We start from the raw sequence: 22146 nt of genomic DNA, 5'->3' as shown, positions 1-22146 counted from the left end.
AAAAGCAAAGGTGAGAAAAAAACAAGAGAGAAAGCAGAGAAGAGGGAGAAGCAGTAAAAAGATGAAGGTGCACACAGATCCTGACTTAGCACAGGAGGGCCGGCCGGAGGAAAAAGACAAACACCCATTCTCTGTATCAGACATGAGCCATGTGTTTCTAGTACTAAACATCTTTCAGTTTCAATGTAATGAATAAGTTCTGCACATTTCATATTAAATGTGCAGTTACATACTAATTTTGACTGCTAGAGGAAAGCACTTAAAATAAGAGAAAATGAGAATCAAGAGAACTGCTGACTAGGTTTTTTAAAAAAAAAATCCAAGAATAGAAAGAGAACTGAAAATCCCCAAATAAAAATAATTAGAGAAGGTCGGGTGCCTTCAGGAGACAGTAAGAATGACCTTCAGTTACTCCATCTCTTTGGGTGGGTCACTAGTTTTCCTAAGGTTACTTTTGACCCCTGAACTCACTTCATATGAACTTTTTTCCAGACTTGTTTTTGCTACCTCAAAAGTTAAAAAAGTCATTTAGTTGCTATAACCACACTTTGAAATTTGTAATGCCAAGAAATCTAGAAAGTTGACAGCTACTGAATGGCTTAAGCTACCCACAAATTGTTCCAATGCACCTATCTAGTTAGTGAGAACACTGCTTTCTTGGGCAACAAAGTTTTTGCAAAAACACAGAGGATACTGACATTACTTCAAATGTAAACCACGTTCCAAGATTTAACATCTGTTTAAGTCCCCAGGCTATTTCAAATAAATACAGGCAATGTTCTCATCTATCTGCATTACTGATAAGAAATGAAGTTAATTTGGCATCTATTTGTTCATTTTATTCATCTAACAATTTTTGAGGGCTTCCATTGTGGTGCAGTGGTTAAGAATCGCCTGCCAGTGCAGGGGACACGGGTTCGAGCCCTGGTCCAGGAAGATCCCACATACCGCAAAGCAACTAAGCCCACGAGCCACAACTACTGAGCCTGTGCTCTAGAGCCCGTGAGCCACAACTACCAAGCCCGCGTGCTGCAACTACTGAAGCCTGCACATCTAGAGCCCGTGCTCTGCAACAAGAGAAGCCACCGCAATGAGAAGCCCGCGCTCCGCAACGAAGAGTAGTCCCCCTTTGCCGCAGCTAGAGAAAGCCTGTGCGCAGCAACAAAAACCCAATGCAACCAAAAATAAAATAAATAAAATTTAAAAGAAAACAATTTTTGAGCACCTCCTATGTGCTCTGCAGATGCAAAGGTGAGCAAGACTCAGTTCCTATTCTCCAGGAAAGGCACAGTTGAGTGACAGACAAGAAAAGATGTAACATCCCATTTAAGTCCTGGATGTGACTACTCCCAGGGCACTCACTCCACAGATGGTAACTCTAACCGTTCAGTTTGACTTTGGTTGAAAGGCAGAAAGTTGTAGCATAAAGAGCTCAAACTCTAGAGCGGATGGGTTCAAGTTCTCATGCTGCCATTATTGTGTGGCAAGATACTTAACCTCTCTAAGCTCACTCCTTCATTGAAGGACAAACACTTACTGAGCGCTTACAACCTGCCTAGCCTCAGGTGCCTTAACTATAAGATGAAACTGCCATAGTCACACCTCACAGATAAGGAGAGGAAGTGTATGTAAATTGCCAAACCCACAGCCTGGCAAAGAGAGACACTGTTATTATCAATTATCAATCAAATGTTGTGCTACATTCTAAGGACACAAAGATGAGTAAGACAGGGTCCAGACCTAAAGGTGTGTGCGGTCTTGGGGAGGAGTTTGACACAACAGCAGGCGATTTCAGTATAATATAGCAAGTGCCATAACAGAGTGCTTTAAGAGCACCAAGGATGAGCTCAATCCCAAGCGCACAATGATTTTATCTAAACTCATTTCAAAGCTCCCATTCCCACAGAAAGGCTGTTTAGAACAAATTGAATAGGGAAATAATGCCTTCCCAAAATAGATCTAGTTAAAATAAAAAAAAAAAAAGCTGGGATTTATACCATCTTTGACTCTCTAAAATTTTTTTAATCCTAAAAAAAGTTTGTCGGCCTTAGTAACTCTTAGCACATTCACTCAGATCATGTGGGAAAACTTAAGACATTAGAGAAAAAACACAATGCCCAAACGATGACAGTTAAAAGGATGTCACTCCAGCAGGAAACTATATCAACTGTGTTATTATTCCTCCTGATGATGTCACAAACTTCCCTTACTGTCTCCAAAATATAAAACACAAAGCCTTGGTGCTCTGTTTACCTGAAGGGTATTCTGGTCAATGACCTGGAAAAGAGAGTGAGGTTTATTGTCAAAAGATACAGGCCGGTGGAGAAGACTGCCACTGCCAAAAGCAATCCATCCTGGTTCCAGCTCCTCATTCCGGCAGTACACAAAACCTCTGTGGGGAAAAACGGTATACAGGCTAAGTCACCAGGTCACGTCTGAAACCCTGCAATGAGCTACAACAGACAAAACATTTCCCTCCTAATTTCTTTTCAATGACTAAGTATGCAAAACGTCTGAAGGAGAATAAACATATTAACTTTGAGACTGACAAACTATGGCAAATATTCATTTCCCACAACAAATTGGAGAGGAAAAAAGTTGGGGAAACGGTCTAATATACATAAGGATCTCAAACTGTGGTTTCTTTTGGCAGCAATTCATAGATCTTATATCCCAACTGAAAAAAAAAAACATCACCACTGATCCAATGTCAAATCCAAGAACAAAAAGACTTAACTCGAAAAATACACATTTATCAACATGGAGAAGTCACTAATATAAAAATTCTGATCACAGAGGAATTTCTGGCTAGAAGCTAGAAACAATGATTTTAGGGCTACCAAACTCTTTATAGAGTCAAAACAAAGCTGAAATGCATTAACAGAACCAGAGAGAGAAAGTGACAATAAGAGAAAAACAGTCATTCAGACTTGTTTAGTCACTCGTCAGTCTATGGGGAGTTAGCACGCACTCCCAGGTGTCTTCATCACAGATTTAGGTAATGAGGAAAACGTTCCAGCCAAATCATTCAGCAAGTTCCATGCAACTGACCTGAGAGTACCATGTAATCCAGACCCCAATTTGCTTACTCCTCTTCCAACTGAGTTAGTAGTATACAGGTAAAGACCATCTGCCGTGACACAGCGTCCCAAGTCAGCATCTGAAATCGTTTTTTCACAAGTAAATTATATACATGCTTTTTCTAATGAAATTATAAACGTGCTTTTTCTAATGAAAAAGCCATTAGGAGGCTGAATGAAAGATAATCTCCCATTTCTTAAATAAGTGCTTCTTGGGAATTCCCTGGCAGTCCAGTGGGTTAGGACTCAGCACTCTTACTGCCAGGCCCCAGGTTCGATCCCTGGTCGGGGAACTAAGATCCCTGCAAGCTGCACAGTACTGCCAGAAATAAAAATAATAAAATAAGTGCTTCAATGTGACTTCCAGGGAAGATGGCTTGAATGCCTAAAACAAAACTCCAAAATGCATATAGGATTAGAGACCAAGATCAGGGAAAGAGGTCGGATAGTTATTAGCAGGAGAACCTGGTTCAGTCTGCCAAAGATTTTTTTTTCTTTCTTTTTTTTTTTTTTTTGAATAGTAAAAATACATTCCTAACTCTAATCTGAAATGACTAAGCATACAATACTTTCCCTAAGGATTGTGTAATAAAAAATGTGTGAGATTTAAGAGTTTGGGACACTTATTAGTTGACCCTGGGCCTCTTTGAACTTCAGTTTCTTCATCTGTAAGATGAAGATAATATGTACCTCAAGAGTTACTGTGATGGTTAAATGAGACAACATAGGTAAACACCCACACTGCTCTCTGGTACAAAGCCAGGGCCCCATGAATGGCAAATGATTTTATGTTGATAGACTGATGATATACACTGAACTAAAATCTACTCCTTGTGGATTTTCCATCTAGAGATCCTAATTTCAAATTTCTGGAGTGACACAGCACAAAAGTATAATATCACTTCTATTTAAAAAGAGCAATTATGTTTACCCTTAGGTATATCTTCCCCAAGCTTAAAACAAATAATATCTCTCTGAACGATAGTAAATGGTTTACTAACATATTCTAGAGAATTTACCTTAATAAGAGAGCTTACAAATAAAACTTTGTTTTTATTTTCAAAATCAATCCACTTACTATGTTTAAGTGGAGTTTCTCTACTATTTGCCATATTATAAGAAATCCAGTGTAGTAGCACTCAAATTAGTACTAAGTATGTGGTTATCTTAAAAATTCAGTCTACTAATCCAAGACAACCGAGACTTGTTCCTATTAGTTCTTCAAAGAACAGTTAAAAGTAGGTAAATCATTTTCAAAATATTAATTTCATTCCTTAAACATTTTATTTTAACTTAAAACTTATAAATATACATTTATTCATCACTCTTTAGATTAAGGCCAAGGCCTTTTGAGTATGGATCTGACAAGGGGTGAGAGTGAAGGTGACAGAGTAAAACAAGATTGGCCAGAGTTGACACTTGTTGAAGCTGAGTGATGGGTACACAGGGTTTACTGTAGTATGCTTTCAACATCTGGGTATGTTGAATGTTTCCACATATTAAAAATTAAATAAGACTACTTTTTAAATTTTTATAAGAAAAACATCCTCTAGCCAGGAGCAAAACCAAAGGTACAAGAGAGTGAAAAGCATACAGACCAGCTTAATACCATCATCCTCAGTAAGAAATTACTCCAAAGGAGATACTAAAAGGAGTAAAAGGAGAGAGTAAAGAAAGGGGTTTTGGTTTTGTATGAATTTATAAATTTCCACATATAATGTTTAAGAACTTCTTGGGCATTGCAGGCTTTTTGCTTCTCCTATTGACTCTAGTTGAGTCAGTGAAGATAGTAACTCACATCCAGAAGTCTTGCCTCTGTTCCTCTCACCACTTTCACATGACTGTCTGGAAGAAACAGTGGACCATGAAAAGGCACAGGCACTGGATGAGAGGTGTGGGGATGGCCCACTGCTTAGATTGAACCCCGTTCCCTTACAGTTACCTAGGAAAGCTGTCCCCATCAAAAGTGTGAGAAGAAGGGGTGGGCAGAATAGACTCTGAATCCCACTCTAGTTTCTTAGAGAATACCAATTTCTTAGAGATTGGCTTTGTTGAATCATTCTAAAGCATTCCATTTTTTAAAAAAATAAATTTATTAAAAATTTTTTTGGCTGCATTGGGTCTTCATTGCTGCATGTGGGCTTTCTCTAGTTGCGGTGAGCAGGGGCTACTCTTCATTGCGGTGTGTGGGCTTCTCATTGTGGTGGTTTCTCTTGTTACGGAGCACGGGCTCTAGGCGCACGGGCTTCAGTAGTTGGTGGCGCACGGGCTTAGTTGCTCCGTGGCATGTGGGATCTTCCCAGACCAGGGCTCAAACCCATGTCCCCTGCATTGGCAGGCAGATTCTTAACCACTGCACCATCAGAGAAGCCCTAAAAGCATTCCATTTCTAAATGTAAATAATTTCCTAGGGTTTTTTAAATTCCTGCTTTATCACTTATGTAATATTTAATGATATAATCACAAGTACCAATTACAATAACAAACAGGTTTGGAAGCAAGCAAGGCAGATTCTTGGCAAGCCTGCAACTCTGTAGGTGGGAGCAGCAATGCACAGACTCTAAGAAGAGCCTACTGGCCTCATGGGTTTTGTGTGCCACGGCACCGGTCAGTACATCTACCAAGCGAATAGAGGCCTAATTCACCTGGTAAGTCAGTTAACTGCAGGTCATTTCAGAGACCTTCTGCCATTTTCACTGAGATCACAGAATAAACAGATATGTAATACCTGTGAAACTGTAAAAACATTTTAATCTAGTTCCCTTTATTTAAAGAGGATACTTAACAATTCATGCTCCTTTGAACCATCTCATTTTTTTTTTTTTTTTTTTTGCTTTTAGGACAGGAGGTTCACCAACACACACACAATAAATTACTAAAAGAAACAGTATCAGGCAACAAGACCTGATACTCTATTCGTGGACTTAAGGCTCCCATGCCCAAATTCAAATACTCAGGAATTTAAGTAATTCATGCCTCCTTGGCAGGAGTGTATGGATGATCCTTTTCCCTTGCGATAGTAAAACCTATCCATTTTCTTACCTCACTGAGTATCAGCTTTTACACTTTTACTGATAAAGCAGACAATGATTACCCTGTATAGGAACCTTGAGCTCTTAATTAAAAGGAATACAGAGTTATATCTAAATTGGTTGCCACAATTATCTAAAACCACTCTTTTCATATCTTAATTTCAATCACAGGACCAAAACCCTTGTATTACCTTTATTTTCAGAACTGGAGCCAGTGTTGCTATCTGGTGCAGGCAACATGTCTTCATACCCCCATGATACTATGTGTTTGCCACCAAGCAAACAGGAGGGGGATCCAGGTCCCCCTTCCAAAAGCAACAGCCTAAATAGGGGAGATAGAGAATCATAAAGACACCGAGACTATCCATTTCAGCAAGAAGATAAAAGTCTACTTAACATCTCAAAGAGCAGAAAACTAAAATAGTTCTACACAAATACTATCCATCTGAAAAGACATTAATACGTATATTTTTAAATTAGAAAATTACGAAGTAGTGCTTACGGAAATGTTATAATAAAATTGTAGCTGTGTGTAAAATGTATATATTTTACATGTATACATATCTGAGAGAGAGAGATAGAGAGAAGGGGAGGGATGGAGAGAAAGGGGTATGAACTAGGAAACACATATAACACATACAATATTAGGAGTGGTTATCTTTGAGTAGTGAGATTATGAATGACTTTCACTTTTTTCTTTATACCTTAACATCTTATTATCTTGAAACCTACAATAAGAATTCATGACAAGCTATTGCATTTTTTTACCACAAAAATTAAAAAATGAAAAATACATGCTCCAGGAACACCTTCCAAGAAAGAAAGAAACAAAATTCTTACTTAAGATGAAAAGAATAACATACTTATTTAAAAATATGAGTCATTAATTGATTAAAAAAAAAAGAGTTTAGCAATTTACTTATTAAAAGAGCTTTTATGCACAAGGCTCCCTTGTGTAGAAGGAGGGTGAGGATCCAAAGTGACAACTTACCTATACAGCACATCGGCTACAGGCAGGGACCCTAGATCTGTCTGTTTCTGTAATAGATGGACTGTATGAACAAAAGTTTTCAATGATCCCCTAAAAATAAAAGGAAGGAACAGAAAATCATCAAAACTGAAATGTCAAATAAGGATGTTAATGTCCATTTTATTAACCACACGGAGAGCTTCCAAATTGACTCTGCTTGTGCCAATCAGTAGATGTGTTGTACAAATTGTCAAAATAGATGTGATTCTTAGCATTCCAGTTATGATATTCTTCTTGTATTTGCAAAGGTAAATAATGTTCCCCTAACATAAAAGTTCAAAACATAAAGCTCAAGCATAAAGAATGTGTGGCTATTATGCCTGATACTGTTTCATCAACAAGTTGATCTCTAGCTGAAGGAGATATTTCATAGGAAAAGGTTATATTTAAAGTGTAGCAGTATTTCTAGGCTTAATTTCTTAATCTCTTTGTTAAGTTCATCCATTTTACATAAACATCTCACACATTAAATATGATTGAAGAGGAAAACATTCAAACAATTAATACTTTGTGCTGAGAGGTGTTCCTTCTGCTTCCCCCTGCTGTGCAGTATGTGACTGTAATGCTTGCAGAGCTCACTAAGACCCAATTTCCTTTTGGTTCCCAAAGCTTGAGGCTCTGGGAAGTCTATAGTTTGGTCAGCAGGATCTAAAAGAAGGTGATTTTAAGATGCACGAGACTTACCTGGCCAGATCCCAAGTATAAATCACCACAAGAACATTTCCTGAGCTAAATGATCGCCAGTATCAGATGGGCTGACTTCAGATTGCTACCTTATTCTCTTAGCCAAGGCTTTAATTGCTAGGTATCATGTGCCTAAACCCCAAAAAGAAAGGGAATACCTAACACAGGACCAAGAGGGCCTAGAGTCCTCCTCTTTTTTTTTTTTTTAATTTTATTTATTTTTTATTTTGGGCTGCATTGGGTCTTCGTTGCTGCACGTGGGCTTTTCTCTGGTTGCAGCAAGCGGGGGCTACTCTTCGTTGTGGTGTGCAGGCTTCTCATTGTGGTGGGTTCTCTTGTTGGAGCATGGGCTCTAGGCACGTGGGCTTCAGTAGTTGTGGTGCACGGGCTTAGTTGTTCCGCAGCATGTGGGATCTTCCCAGACCAGGGCTCGAACCCATGTCTCCTGCATTGGCAGGCGGATTCTTAACCACTGCGCCACCAGGGAATCCCGAGTCCTCCTCTGAATTGCCCCTTTCACTGTCTCTGGTGTTCAAAGAATCAAACCCAAAGAACCATATAAGGCAGGGAGGCAGCAGACACAGTATAAAAGCGCAAGTTGGGAGTCAGGACCCACAGGCTCTGAAACCCGTCTCTGCCACTCACCAGCGGCACCATCGCAGTCCTGTTACCAAATTCCTATGGGTTTTTACTTCTTCATCTGCCCAACAGGGATACCTCCCTGGGGTACAACGAGGTTAAAAGAAAGGGGCAAAGGCACATTGGAACATTTAAAACATTAAACCAACTATAAGATATTATTAGCTGCCAGATTCAGATTTTAAGAGTAAAATTTAGGGACGTCACTGGTGGTCCAGTGGGTAAGACTCCATGCTCCCAATGCAGGGGGCCCGGCTTCAATCCCTAGTCAAGGAACTAGATCCCACATGCATGCTGCAACTACGTTTGCATGCTGCAACTAAAAACGTCCTTCATTCTGCAACTAAGACCTGGCACAGCCTAAATAAATAAATAAATAGTAAAATTTAAACTCCTTCCATGGCTCCTAAGCCCCTACCATGGTCTGGACTCTCATCTCCTGCCCCTCTCCTTCTACCATTGCATTCCAGCCACCCTGCTCACTTTGCTGTCCTACCCCAAGCACATAAAGAGGATCAGATTTGTGCCACTTGCTGCTCCTCTTGCCTGGAACTCCATGTCACTGGCTTTTTTGCATGGCTGGCTCTTTCATCATCTAGGCCTCAGCTCAAATGTCTCCTATTCAGTAAGGCCTTCCCTGGTATCTCTAGCTAATGCTGGCCCCCACCTCCACTTAAGTCATTCTCTATTATTAAAATATCCTGATTTGTCTTCTTACAGTGAACATCCCTCTCAGAAATTATCTTATATATGCATTTGTTGCTAGTTGTCGGACTCTCTCGGTCTCATGTAAACCTTGCAATTTTAGGGACCATTTACCTTGCTCACTACTGTATCCACACTGCCTAGTAGAGTCTCTTGCACGTGGTCAATGAGCAATAATGACTGACAAAATGAAATCCACTCAACTGTAAGATGAGAGACCATGAGTCACCATGAGTCATTATTTCCCTAAGACCTAGCAAGGTTCCTGGCACATAGAGATGTTCGATAAACGTTAGTTGGTTGAAATGAATGAACATCTTCAAAATATTTTTTTGGAAACGCTGTTCTGTCTTTGAGAGCATCAATCTCAAAAGTTCAATAATATGCTCCTAAATAACTTCATTAAAGGAGGTGATCTAACACTGAAAAGCATGTGACTGAGGTATATAAAGTCCAGAACAAGGTGATAATATTAGCAATAATGTAGGCACCAACTAAAACAAAAACAAAAATACACACCCAAGAAGAAGAAAATAAAAAACACTCATTTCAACGTTTCTGCTGAACGGAATTTGGAATCTCAAGCACATGAAGCGATTTCAATAACTCTCTCTTGGTTCAGACTAAATTAGGGTACATAATAAAAAAGTGAGTTTTATGGGGCTTCCCTGGTGGCGCAGTGGTTGAGAGTCCGCCTGCCGATGCAGGGGACAGGAGTTCGTGCCCCGGTCCGGGAAGATCCCACATGCCGTGGAGCGGCTGGGCCCGTGAGCCATGGCCGCTGAACCTGCGCGTCCGGAGCCTGTGCTCCGCAACGGGAGAGGCCACGACAGTGGGAGGCCCGGGTACCGCAAAAAAAAAAAAAAAAGTGAGTTTTATGATCCCATGTTCATTAAAAACATTTGAAACTAAAGAGTTGATAATTATTCCAAACATCCTAAATCTATCTAAAGATAGGACTATCTAAAAGCAAAATTTCCCAAAGTAGGACTTTTGCATTAATAACAAATCTATTTAGGGCTCAAAACTGTCTTCTGCATATCCAAAAAAGATAAATCAGTCCAATATAAAGCCTTTACAGGGAAACTTATTTCAGTACCACCCAATAATGTCTCCAGAATTAAGCTCATGTCAGGATTTCCATAATCAACCACAGTCTTCAAGGATCTAAAACTAGGCTATGACAGTTTGCTCAGGGCAAAGAAACTGACAATAAATGCTGGTGCCATTGTGCCTTAAAAATAGCTTCAGATTCAATCATTGAAGGTCAACTTTGAAACCATAAAAATAGAGAAAGGAGTCTTATAGCTAGGAACTTCATAATCCTCCAAGAAGAACTTTTCCACATTCGCTTTGCTAACAAAAGGAATAACTCAATCAAAGAAAAAACTACGAAGGGAGAGAGATTAGTGACACTAATCTATCAGACCGTGGTCCTAATTGGTCCCTAGACAATTAGGTTAGAAGAAAGCAAAGGTAGTGAAACTTTTTCTCACAAATATGTGACAGTGATCATACAGTTTACTGGGCAGGAGAATGTAAGAAATCCTCTCCTGGAAAAGTAACTCCAAGCACATTTCCTATTGACAGTACATCAGTAACATCAACTTACAAACGAAGGACAGTACACTATTAAATCTTGCTACACACAGAGAGATCTTTCAGTTAAATTGATGGAGCCAAGCATCAAGGTCCAGAAATATAATTTGTGACCAAGTCTGTGTGACTGAGTCCAGGTGAGTAATAACCCATTCACTCTCTGACATACTCCTTACAGACATGCAGGAAAAAAAATTAAAAGCTCTACATATTTTTTGACTGTCCTTCCAGGAGAACTACAGATACAACATCCTCTACTAACTACCTGATGTAAAACAGTAACCATCTAAGGGTGAGTAGACAATGGCAAGTGTTGATTCTCCATTTTAAACTGTTTAAGCTGTTATCATGGTATAACAGAAAGCAAAAACTTGAACTTGGGTTTCAACTCTAGCTCCTGCTACCAAGTTTTGGTGGAAGCATCTTATGCATCGTCAAGGCTGCGAAATTCAATACTGAAAACAAAGAAGGACTTCTGAATGTTAAGACTTCCAACAAATACGCTTGCCCTCTTATTCACTCACCCAACCCAGGAAGCAGCCATCACAAGGTCACCAGTTGGTACCTTTGATTTTCCTTACCTGGCACATGCCAAAGCCACCAGGGCAGCAGCAGCATTTTCTTTTTGCTTATGTGGGATGTGTCGGCCTGTGTCAGAAGTCTCCTCTAGCCAAGAGCACAGCAAAGTTTCGATTCCATTCAGACAGTCAGCAGGCTCCTTGGTCAAGCTCAAAGGCTGGCAGTCGCGAAGGCAGTTCAATAGCACCTCAGCAGTTATGTTACAGAGAGAGGGGTCTGTTCTACTCTGGGACTGAATAAGGGGGAAGACCAGCAGGAGCCCCATCCTCGACGTGAAGGGAGCTTGCTCGGGTTGCTGCAACAAGCCCTGGCGTTTGAGCAGGGCCAAAGTTTCTTCGTCACCCGAACTTTCCCTTTCATGCTGTTCTTCCAAGGCCAGCTGGCGCTGGGCATTCCAGAGTCCTCGCAAGGCATTCAGGCGGTATTCCAGCAGGCGGGCATACGCATTGCTCTGATTCCCACAAACAGAGCGCAAACGTTCTGCTAATTCTGTCGGATTCTTGGTCTCAAATGTTAAAATCTAAGGAAAGAACCAATAGAGAAGTTGGTATGTATCGCTTTCACCAGTGCTCTCATCTATGGAAGCAAATCTATCCAATGGTATCTAAAAATGGTCCACATCAAAAAATCTTTTAATTGTGGCCAAAGCCAGGTTGCTGATAGAGATTTTTTTCCTTGGCACTTCTGCTAATGCTCCTATTAAAAGTGAGATTAGAACCCAAATCATGAAAATAATTAAGTGTGGAGGTCAAAAGTTAATTTGAGTAGCTTATTTTAGAAAGTTGAGGTATAAATATTTATTCAATGCTCAGGTTATAAATCTATGTCTCTAACTTCTATTACCAGGTAGGTTGTCAGTGAAAACAGAACAAGTTTCATCTTCAAGATCTAATATACCAACTAATAAATGTTTATTATTCTTTGATTTTGAAGAACACTCCATTCTTACTACTGTTAATCCATTCTTTCAATTGGTGACATGGTATAGATTTATCCAGTTCACACTGATAATGGATCCACCACTATTTTCTCACCAAAAACATACAATTATCAGGAGACCTCCTTGAGATTTTTCAGCAGCTGGGGAAATGATAAAACCATTAAATCCTCAATCAACTAGGAAAGGAAACAGCTATGAAGATAAAGAATCAAACTATATTTATGATGCAAATAATTTACACATATAAGTGTGACTAAGTTAAAATGAACAGACTGTTGTAACCAACAAATAAGAGGCCACTCTTGGACCAAGCACATTAAAACAGATTATCAGGCGCCAGAGGTGTCTGGTTCTCAGTAAACCAGAAAGTCAGGGTGGGGAGAGGCTTGGAATAAAAGCAAAGAAAATTCTGTCAAGTCATTGGCACTGAAATTTTAAAGGGTCATGGGTCACTTTATTTCTCTCATAAACCTGCAAAATATATTTTTTTAATCTCAAATTTTGCTCTTAAAACTGTTAGCCCAATAAAACGACAAGAACTTCCAGAGAAATGTAAACCCTGTAACTGCCTAGCTTAGCTATACATGCAAGTCGCTAAACTGAACTGAAAAAATGTTCAGTTTGAAAACAAATTCCAATTCAAAAAATTAACTACGTATGTATCTCATTTAACTGATTTGAAAAAATACTCATTGTTTTAAAAAGTAACCAATTCAAACTTCAGTTCTAGTGTGTCAGATCAGAAATAATATCCAAATGCCATAAAATTTCAACCAACAACGTAGCAATAAAAAGAAATGAACTAGTGATATCTACAACCTCAGTGAATCTCAATGGCATTTTGTTGAGTGAAAGAAGTCAATTTCAAAAGGTTCCATCTGAATTATTCTATTTATATGACTTTCTGGAAAAAAAAAATCTATAGTGATAGAGAACAGATCAGTGGTTGCCAGAGGTTGGGGTACAGGCAGGGTGTGACTATATAGTGATAGTATGAGGGAGTTTGGGGAGGCAAACAAACTGTTCTATATCCTGATTGTGCTGGTGGTTACATGAATCTATACATGTGTTAAGATTCATGGAACTGCACACACCCCCCAAAAAAGGTCAATTCTACCATATGGTAATTTTAAAATAAAATTTAAAACAGCTCTAATCAGGCTATGGTTGTATTCAATTAGGTATCATTGGGTAAAGCAATATTGCAAATCATATTATTAAAAATAAGAACTAGGGACATTTTTATTTAGTTTTTAATACAACAGTATCAAATAATGATTGATTAAATGTCCTTTATCATCAGGTCATACAAATTGTATTTCCCTACCCTTTTGTCTCGATTCATCAAACACAAATTACCCTTTTGATTATTTTTCGCATGACAGCAGATAAAATAACTCCAGAGTCCTTTAAAAACGATCGCATTTCAAGGGCAACCATCTACCCTTAAGTAATCGTATCGAAGGAAGCTAGATTACCTTTTTTTTTTTTTAAGATCGCTCCCCAAAAAAGTCAGTAACCAGCTTCCACCATTATGATCAACAACCAAAGACTGAGATACTTTTAATGTTGTGAAAAATGAAAAAATTTTAAATTTGATCATCTCAAGGTATGAGGATCTAAACAAATAAATTTTGTTGCATTTGTTAAAATGCTTTTCAATATTGATTTTGTGATCTCTACCCAATACAACTCTTTGATATAAAATACATATGTGGACTTCCCTGGTGGCACAGTGGTTAAGAATCCACCTGCCAATGCAGGGGGCACAGGGTCGAGCCCTGGTCCGGGAAGATCTCACATGCCACAGAGCAACTAAGCCCATGTGCCACAACTACTGAGCCTGTGCTCTAGAGCCCGCGTGTCACAACTACTGAAGCCCTTGCACCTAGAGCCTGTGCTCTGAAACAAGAGAAGCCACCGCAATGAGAAGCCCGCACACCAAAACAAAGAGTAGCCCTCGCTCACCACAACTAGGGAAAGCCCACGCGCAGCAACGAAGACCCAACGCAGCCAAAGATAAATTAATTAATTTTTAAAAATTATTTTAAAATTAATTAATTAATTAAATACATATGTGCTCCAAATACATTTTTACTTATGCTACACTGAGCGGCGACTTATGTTATATGAAGCAACTACTAAAAAATTCAATACAGGCTTTTATTGGACACAAGAATCAAAGAACAATTCAGTAACATTAAACCCAGATATTTAGTTTTATTACCAATCTCAAACATAAGTGCTTCTGAAATACGATAGTTCATGGTTCATAAAATGATGTATATGACAGAATCTGTAACTAACTCCAAATATTAAGATTATCTGAAAAAATATATACTATACTTCTGTATTTTTCTGATGGTTCTATTTTTACAAGCACTTCAGTTATATTTTTGGCATTCCACTTGAAAGAAATATTCTGAAAGGATTTGAGTTATAATATAATTAACCAAATATTATATAATATACATGCTTAAGTGACTGTTATGTTTATTGATTTAACAGTATCTAAAGCACACTATGCTTTCAGAAACCCATTAGATTACTCAGCATTATCCATTTCAATGGCCTTATGAAAACTAAGAACTGTCTGATATGCTGCTGTTTTTAAGAATTCTAAAGTTTGAAGGTCATGGCCTAAAATCATTTTATAAAGATATCATACCTTTGGGTTTTAGTAAGTCAGCTATGGAGGATCTATTCTAGTACTTATGAATATTAAATGATTTGTCTCAAATCCTCATATAAAACCACTGCTCTTAGTAATGGCTCTTGACCAAGATAAAAGACTGTAATGTCATTATAAAATTAATACTTTTTCTTTAAAAAGGAAAAAGGCTATTTAAGGAAAAGGGAAGATGCCTGTCACCCTTAATCAGAAGACAGGTTTGCTAACTGTACTTTGGTGATAATGCTGAAGTCATCCCAATTAAGGGAACAACACTCAAAGCAATTCGTAGCCTTAATATAATTTTATCATACATGACATACATGTTTTTAAGCTAAACAACAATCATTCTGGAAAGCTAAGAGAAGGTAGGCAAAATATTCTTTGCCAGCCAAATGTGGCTTTGAACAAGACTCCAATATTTGACATAAGAAGTACAGAGGATCAGGACTTCCCCTGTGGTGCAGTGGTTAAGACTCTGTGCTCCCAATGCAGGGGGCCCCGGTTTGATCCCTGGTCAGCGAACTAGATCCCACATGCATGCCACAACTAAGAGTTCACATGCCACAACTAAGGAGCCCACATGCTGCAACTAAGGAGCCAGCAAGCCGCAACTAAGAAGCTTGCAAGCTGCAACTAAGGAGCCCATGTGCCACAACTAAGGAACCCGCCTGCCACAACTAAGACCTGGTGCAACCAAATAAATAATAAATAAATATTTTTTTAAAAAAGTATAGAGGATCATCTTTTAGCCAATTTTTTTTCCTTTGGGAAAACACAGAACATATACCTGTCAGCCATGATGAGAAATGTAAAACGCCAACATGCATTTCAAGTAAATATGGTAGGGAGAATAAGAATATAGAGGCTTTTCAAGTAATAGAGAATACTGTATAAACACATAAGGAAATTGACTAATAATTAGTAGAAAAATCAAGACTAGGGAATGAACTATCATATTCCCCTAAATGTCAATCTCAATTTCCATCTACTTTGCTCTTCAGAATAGCAGAGATGTAATTCTCTAAAAGGGTCAAGATAGACACTAAAAGATATATTATCTCCTACCTCTGAAAGAAATAGAAAGTAACACCATTTTTAAGAATTTATCCTAAAGAAACATTCCAGAAATAAAAATGCACAGAGATTTTCACTGCAGTCTTATTATAGCGGAAAAAGTGGAAGCAATCTCAATATTCAGAAGTGTTCAATTAAATTATAACATATCACAATGGAATATTATGCAATAAATAAAAATAATTAAAACTACACAATAAAAAGGAGTATAAAAACTGTATACGCCCCTAAAAAGGACTATGTAAAACATGCTTATTCAATTTTGAAATGTCATTGGTATTTGTGGTAATAGAAACATGAGGGGTTTTTTTCCTCTGTTTAAAAAAAAGAAATAGTGATGACAAGTTGAATAGTTTATATTGAAGAAAAGCAGTCTTAACTAGAGCTGGTATTTTACAGAAGCAAACACTACCTTTAAATAACTGCTAGTCAAACAAATAGTGACACAATTGATATAATCAACATTTGGGGGACATATCTGACAAAGAACAATCACAAGTACCATAGGAAGTACTTTCCTTAAATCAATTCACTAGTCCCATCTACTGAACTTTGGCAGCAGTTTCTCTCACTGTAGGACTGGTGGTGGAATGGGAGAGACCACCACAGATGCTGGGAACTATCAGTGAACAATAAAACGTTTCACTCTCCAAAAAGAAATGATATTTAAAACTCAGGATCACTCAAGCTCCAAATAAATTACTATACTCCCTAGTATGGTACATTAACTGATTCAATTCATTATATGAACCTGTCAGCATAAAAGGAATTTATACCTGGATTATTCCAAAGCAGATCAACTGGCCAGACTCACAGCCCAGGACAAAACTTTTCAGTAGAGTCTATAGAATACCGAAACCCTCTCAAATGTTAGAGTGAGTTTTTAAACCCTTCACAGATTTTCCTACCATTTTTACATTATGAAGATGGCAATCATGGCCAAATTGAATTGCATATGGCAACTCAAAGATCAGAAAGATTTCATGTGAACCAAGTAAATGAATCACGAAAAGAAGGATGGAGGGGCTTCCCTGGTGGCGCAGTGGTTGAGAGTCCGCCTGCCGATGCAGGGGACACGGGTTTGTGCCCCGGTCCGGGAGGATCCCGCATGCCGCGGAGTGGCTGGGCCCGTGAGCCATGGCCATTGAGCCTGAGCGTCCGGAGCCTGCGCTCCACAACGGGAGAGGCCACAACAGTGAGAGGCCCGCGTACCACAAAAAAAAAAAAAAAAAAAAAAAAAAAGAAGGATGGAATTCTATCTCTAAAATGAAAGCCTATATCAAGAGTGGATCCCTTATCAATTAAATTAGACCCTGAAGCTGCATGACCTTATCCAATCTTGGAAATACATGTTCAAACTCTCAACATCACCTATTTTTTTAAAAGGGTCTTGGACTTCCCTGGTGGCGCAATGGTTAAGAATCCACCTGCCAATGCCGGGGACATGGGTTTGAGCCCTGGTCAGGGAAGATCCCACATGCTGGGGAGCAACTATGCATGGGCACCACAACTGTTGAGCGTGCGCTCTAGAGCCCGCGAGCCACAACTACTGAAGCCCACGTGCCTAGAGCCCGTGCCCCGCAACAAGAGAAGCCACCGCACTGAGAAGCCCGCGCACCACAACGAAGAGTAGCCCCAACTCGCCACAACTAGAGAAAGCCCGCGCGCAGCAACAAAGACCCAACGCGGCCAAAAATAAATAAACTTTTTTTAAATGTTTAAAAAAATAAAATAAAATAAAAGGGACTTTAAGGGTCTTAACTGATAACCACAATTAAATTTCACACTTTATTTTAACTCACGAGTCTTAGCCCCTAGCTTGGTGCCAAAACTAGGAATGGACCCTGACTTGTTACCAGACTAATTAGCTTTGGCTCAGCCCTATAAAGCTTTCTCCATCACATGGTGATTTTTCCTAGATCTCTGTCCAACGGCTTTTGAGAGCAGGATTGTTAGGACTCTGAGGACTCCCACATATAAGAAATCACTGTTCAGATTCTTTTTCATAGAAGTTCCATCTTGTCCTGTCCCTGCCCAGTTTTCGTCTTTTGTCATGTTCCATGATCAGGGTCCCATTTTTCCATCTCACTGCTGATGTGGCCTGAATGTCCATACCATTCAGTCTCAATCCCACCTATCATTCAGAACCCAGCTCTGCTCCACCGCCAACTGTGAAAAACTCTCATTTCCTCCCTCTTTTCTTCCTCCCTCTTCCCCTCATCCCTCTTCCCCTCCCCAGAATAACTTTTTGGTGTTCCCGTATTGTCCAGGATATACCTCTATCTGAGGGTCAGATACCTCTATCAGAGGATCAGATACAAACTCTAAGGATAAATGTGTCTGGTATTTCAATAGGAAATGTATCAATGATTTGTTTTTAATAAATGATGTCCATAAAGGAAATGTAGTGAGTGGTATATAGAGTGACTCTTCAAAGCTGATCTGAGGCATAGAGTCCAAATCTAAAAATTTCTCTGTTACAAAATCATTTTTTTCACCAACACAAAATCTTGACAAAGCCAATACAGATCATCTTCCTATGCTTAGTAATCAACAAAATAAAATTCGGAGAAAGATGTAGAAATGAACTCTCAAAATGGTTTCAACACTATAAATTTTATTATTAGGAGTATTTAAAGAAAAAAGATACCTATGCAAGGACTAACTTTACCTGTTATTGCTTGAATTACATACTTAATGTAAAGACTATCATTGTGACATATTCACCAAATGCTTAGCGTAAATATATCTTAGTAAGAAAATCACTGTTGACAATTTACAAATACAAAAATATAACAAAGAAGGAAATTATAGAGCTCCCAATATGTGTAACACATAGCGCACCCTACTATAATGTTATTTAAATCTGTCCGCCCTTTCAACTGTGAGCTCTGAAAGGGGGAGACCATGTCTTATTCATATTTGTACCCCCAGAGCTTAGCACAGTGTCTGGCACATAAAAGTTTGATAAATTAATGAATAAGAAAATATATAAATTCCAAGAATAATTCTCTACGGTGTACATCTGGTTCCCACTGTACATCTGAGTAACCTTCTCTCACTTGGATTAATTGTGATTCTGCCTTCTGGAGCAATGGAAAATAATTCTTCCTCTTCCACGTAAGACTATTTCAATTAGATGAAGAAAATATATGTGACAGGGAAGGAACATGAGGATATGAGTTAGGGCAGTTGCTCAACCCTGGCTAAACATTAGAACTGCCTTGAGAGCTTTTAAATAATACCGAATAGGTCCCACCCCAGCCCGATTAACTCAAAATATCTAGGGATGGAACCTAGTTTTTGTTTTTTAACTCCACAGGTGAATGCGATGTGCAGCCAAGATTACAAACCACTGAGTTAAGGAAACTAGGTTCTAGCCCAGCCTCTGCAAATAACTCTCCCCTTAAGCATTTTACTTAAATTCTCTCAGTCTGTGTTTCTACATCTTAACAGTTTACACTGTTAAGATCAAAGGAAATAATGTATAGGAGTGCTCTGAAAAACTTGAAACTGCTAAATAATTGTTAGGACATTAAAGATGCTTCCTTATTTTGGACCAGGTCACCACCAAGAAAGGGAACTTTTCCAGGTAACCCTATAAGGAAGACCCGACTAGATAAAACCTGGGAGTGTTGAGGGTGGGGTAAAGGAGGTTTGAATTAAACACATGCTTCATTTGAGCCACCACCATTTTTAAAAATGTTAATATAACCTTAATACATTAGTAGAATTTCAGTGTCAGAAGCAAGGGAGGTAATAATCCCATTTATATTCTGCAATGGTCAAACTATAACTGGAATATCCTGTTCAAAGTACCTCATTTTAAAAGGTCTTTAACAGACTGTGTGTCCAGAATAGGTGATTTGACTAATCTGGCAATCACGTCACATGAGAAGTGGTAAGGAACTAGGGATGCGTGGCCTACAAAGGTGGGTTGGAGGGGGAGCTGCCTTCATAAGTTTCAAGGGCTGTCATGTGGAAGAGAAAGACTTACTCTCCTCCCTTATTGCTCCAGGAGAGGCAGAAACAGGAAGTTACTGGGATGCACAGCCTAACAAACAACTTGATAATAATTCAAACAGAATTCCTGGATGTATTTACTCTTTAAAAAAGATTCTTGGGATCCAATTATAAACATTGTTTCAAAAAGGTCTAGGATTACCCTGGAATCTGCATCTAAAGCAGGCTCTCTGGATGACTCTGAGTACTCCTTTTTTTTTTTTAATATAATGATCTTTATAAAAAGGCTTATTTTAATGTAATTCACACACCATAAAATTCATCCACTTAAAGTATACAATCCAATGGCTTTTAGCATATTGACAGTTGTGCATTCATTACAATTTTAGAACATTTGCATCACCTCCAAAAGAAACTCTGTACCCATTAGCAGTCACTCCCCATGTCCCCCCAAATCTTTCAGCCCTAGGCAATCACTAATCTACTGTTGCTATAGATTTACCTATTTTCTTTACATTTAATAGAAATGGAATCGTATTCTGAGGGGTATTTTGTGACTGCCCTCTTTCACTTAGCATACTGTTTAAAATTCATCCTTGTTGTAGTATGTATCAGTACTTCACTCCTTTTTATTGCTGAATAATATTCCATTTAATGGATATACCATATCTTATTTATCCATTCATCAGTTGATGGACACAAGTTCTTTCCATTTTTTGGCAATTATGAATAATGTTGCTATGAATATTCAGTTACAAGTTTTTGTATGGACATAGCTTTATAACCAAGAGGGAAGAAAACATAAGAGTGAAACTGCCAAATCATATGGTAACTCTGTTTACCTTTTGGAGGAACTGTTAAACTGTTTTCCAAAGTGGCTGCACCATATTACATTCCCACCAGTAACGTATAAAGATTTCAATTTCTCCCCATTATTGCTAACACTTGTTATTATCTGTCTTTTGATTAGAGCCATCCAAGGGGGCTTGAAGTGGTAACTCATGTGGTTTTGATTTGCATTTCCCTGAAGGCTAATGATGTTGAGCATCTTTTCATAAGCTTTTCATCTTTTCATAAGGTCATTCATACATCTTCTTTGGAAAAAGGATAGTCCATTTTAAGAAACAATCATTTTGCCAAGCCAGTAAGGACAGTAAGTTCAATGGACAGAAACACATCAAATACATTTAAATCCACAAATTTATAATATTTTTTTAAAAACCCACCATTGGAGGATGTTGGCAAACCAACTGTATTTTTGGTAAACTGGTTAATATAGGGAAAGAGTCAATCATTTACCCTACCTTTCTTATATAACCTGTCCACCTAGGTAAGCAAACAGTTGATAAAAGAAAACTTTTCTGTATAGAAGAATTCCAGCTAATAAATGAAGGAATGACAAGCTATCACCATTTTGCAATCTCAGTGTACTAGATCTAGGCATTGAGCTTTAGCAGCTGCAAACATCACACAAAAATAAGCTGACATTATGTGCCTAATGATGAAAATATACACCACCACCCGTAAAGCAATCTTGCCAAAAAATAAAGGAAAAACAAAATCAAACTTAAACCTGATGGAACCGTGGTCTAGAAGTGAGATCCAAATGTGAATTTACAGGAAATAGAGAGGACAAAAAAAAACTATACCAAGGGGGTGCAATAAGCATAATCTAGACCATAGGAAACTCAACAGGACAAAGAACCAACTTTCTTCAACAAATAAATTGCAAGGCAGAGGAAAAAAAAAAAGAGAGAAGGAGAAGTAATATGTAGTTTAAAAAACATTATATCCTTATTTACATCCTCATCCAAACAACCTTTTAAAAAGATTAGCACAATCACAATTGGAAATGTGAATGCTGACTGCGTATTTAATTATATTAAAGAAATACTGTTAATTTTTAAAGATATGAAATATTATGATTATGTTTTTTTAAAGGAGTCCTCATCTTTTAGATACATACTGAAATACTTACGGATAAAGTGAGCAATTTTCCAAATTTTTATAAGAAAAGTGTTTTTTAAAAAAAAGCTTGTCAAAACCAAAAGCTTAAGAGGTTCTAAGGGCCCCTCCACTGGTCACAATCAAGAAGAAACTGGATGGCTCTTTATTACAGTTCTTGTAATGTAAATGACACACAAGGA

The 22146-nt window shown here is 38.3% G+C and overlaps 1 protein-coding gene across 5 annotated transcripts in view; it reads right to left on the bottom strand.

Moving 5' to 3' along the window:
- HECTD4 (HECT domain E3 ubiquitin protein ligase 4) overlaps positions 1 to 22146 on the bottom strand; it is a 190043-nt gene that overhangs the window by 130014 nt on the left and 37883 nt on the right. For all 5 annotated transcript variants that reach the window (XM_082641387.1, XM_082641388.1, XM_082641390.1 and 2 more), the window contains exons 2-6: positions 11351 to 11868; positions 7104 to 7193; positions 6304 to 6434; positions 3052 to 3160; positions 2254 to 2392 (exon numbers count right to left, since the gene is read on the bottom strand). In XM_082641387.1, the coding sequence (XP_082497513.1) occupies positions 2254 to 2392; positions 3052 to 3160; positions 6304 to 6434; positions 7104 to 7193; positions 11351 to 11868 (987 nt within the window). The remainder of the gene's footprint in view (positions 1 to 2253; positions 2393 to 3051; positions 3161 to 6303; positions 6435 to 7103; positions 7194 to 11350; positions 11869 to 22146) is intronic.

The sequence above is a fragment of the Mesoplodon mirus genome (assembly GCF_964341445.2).
Source record: "Mesoplodon mirus genome assembly, chromosome: 13".
Lineage (NCBI taxonomy): Eukaryota > Metazoa > Chordata > Mammalia > Artiodactyla > Ziphiidae > Mesoplodon > Mesoplodon mirus.
The sequence above is the reverse complement of the archived record's forward strand: the minus strand, read 5'-3'. Positions and strand labels throughout refer to the sequence as shown.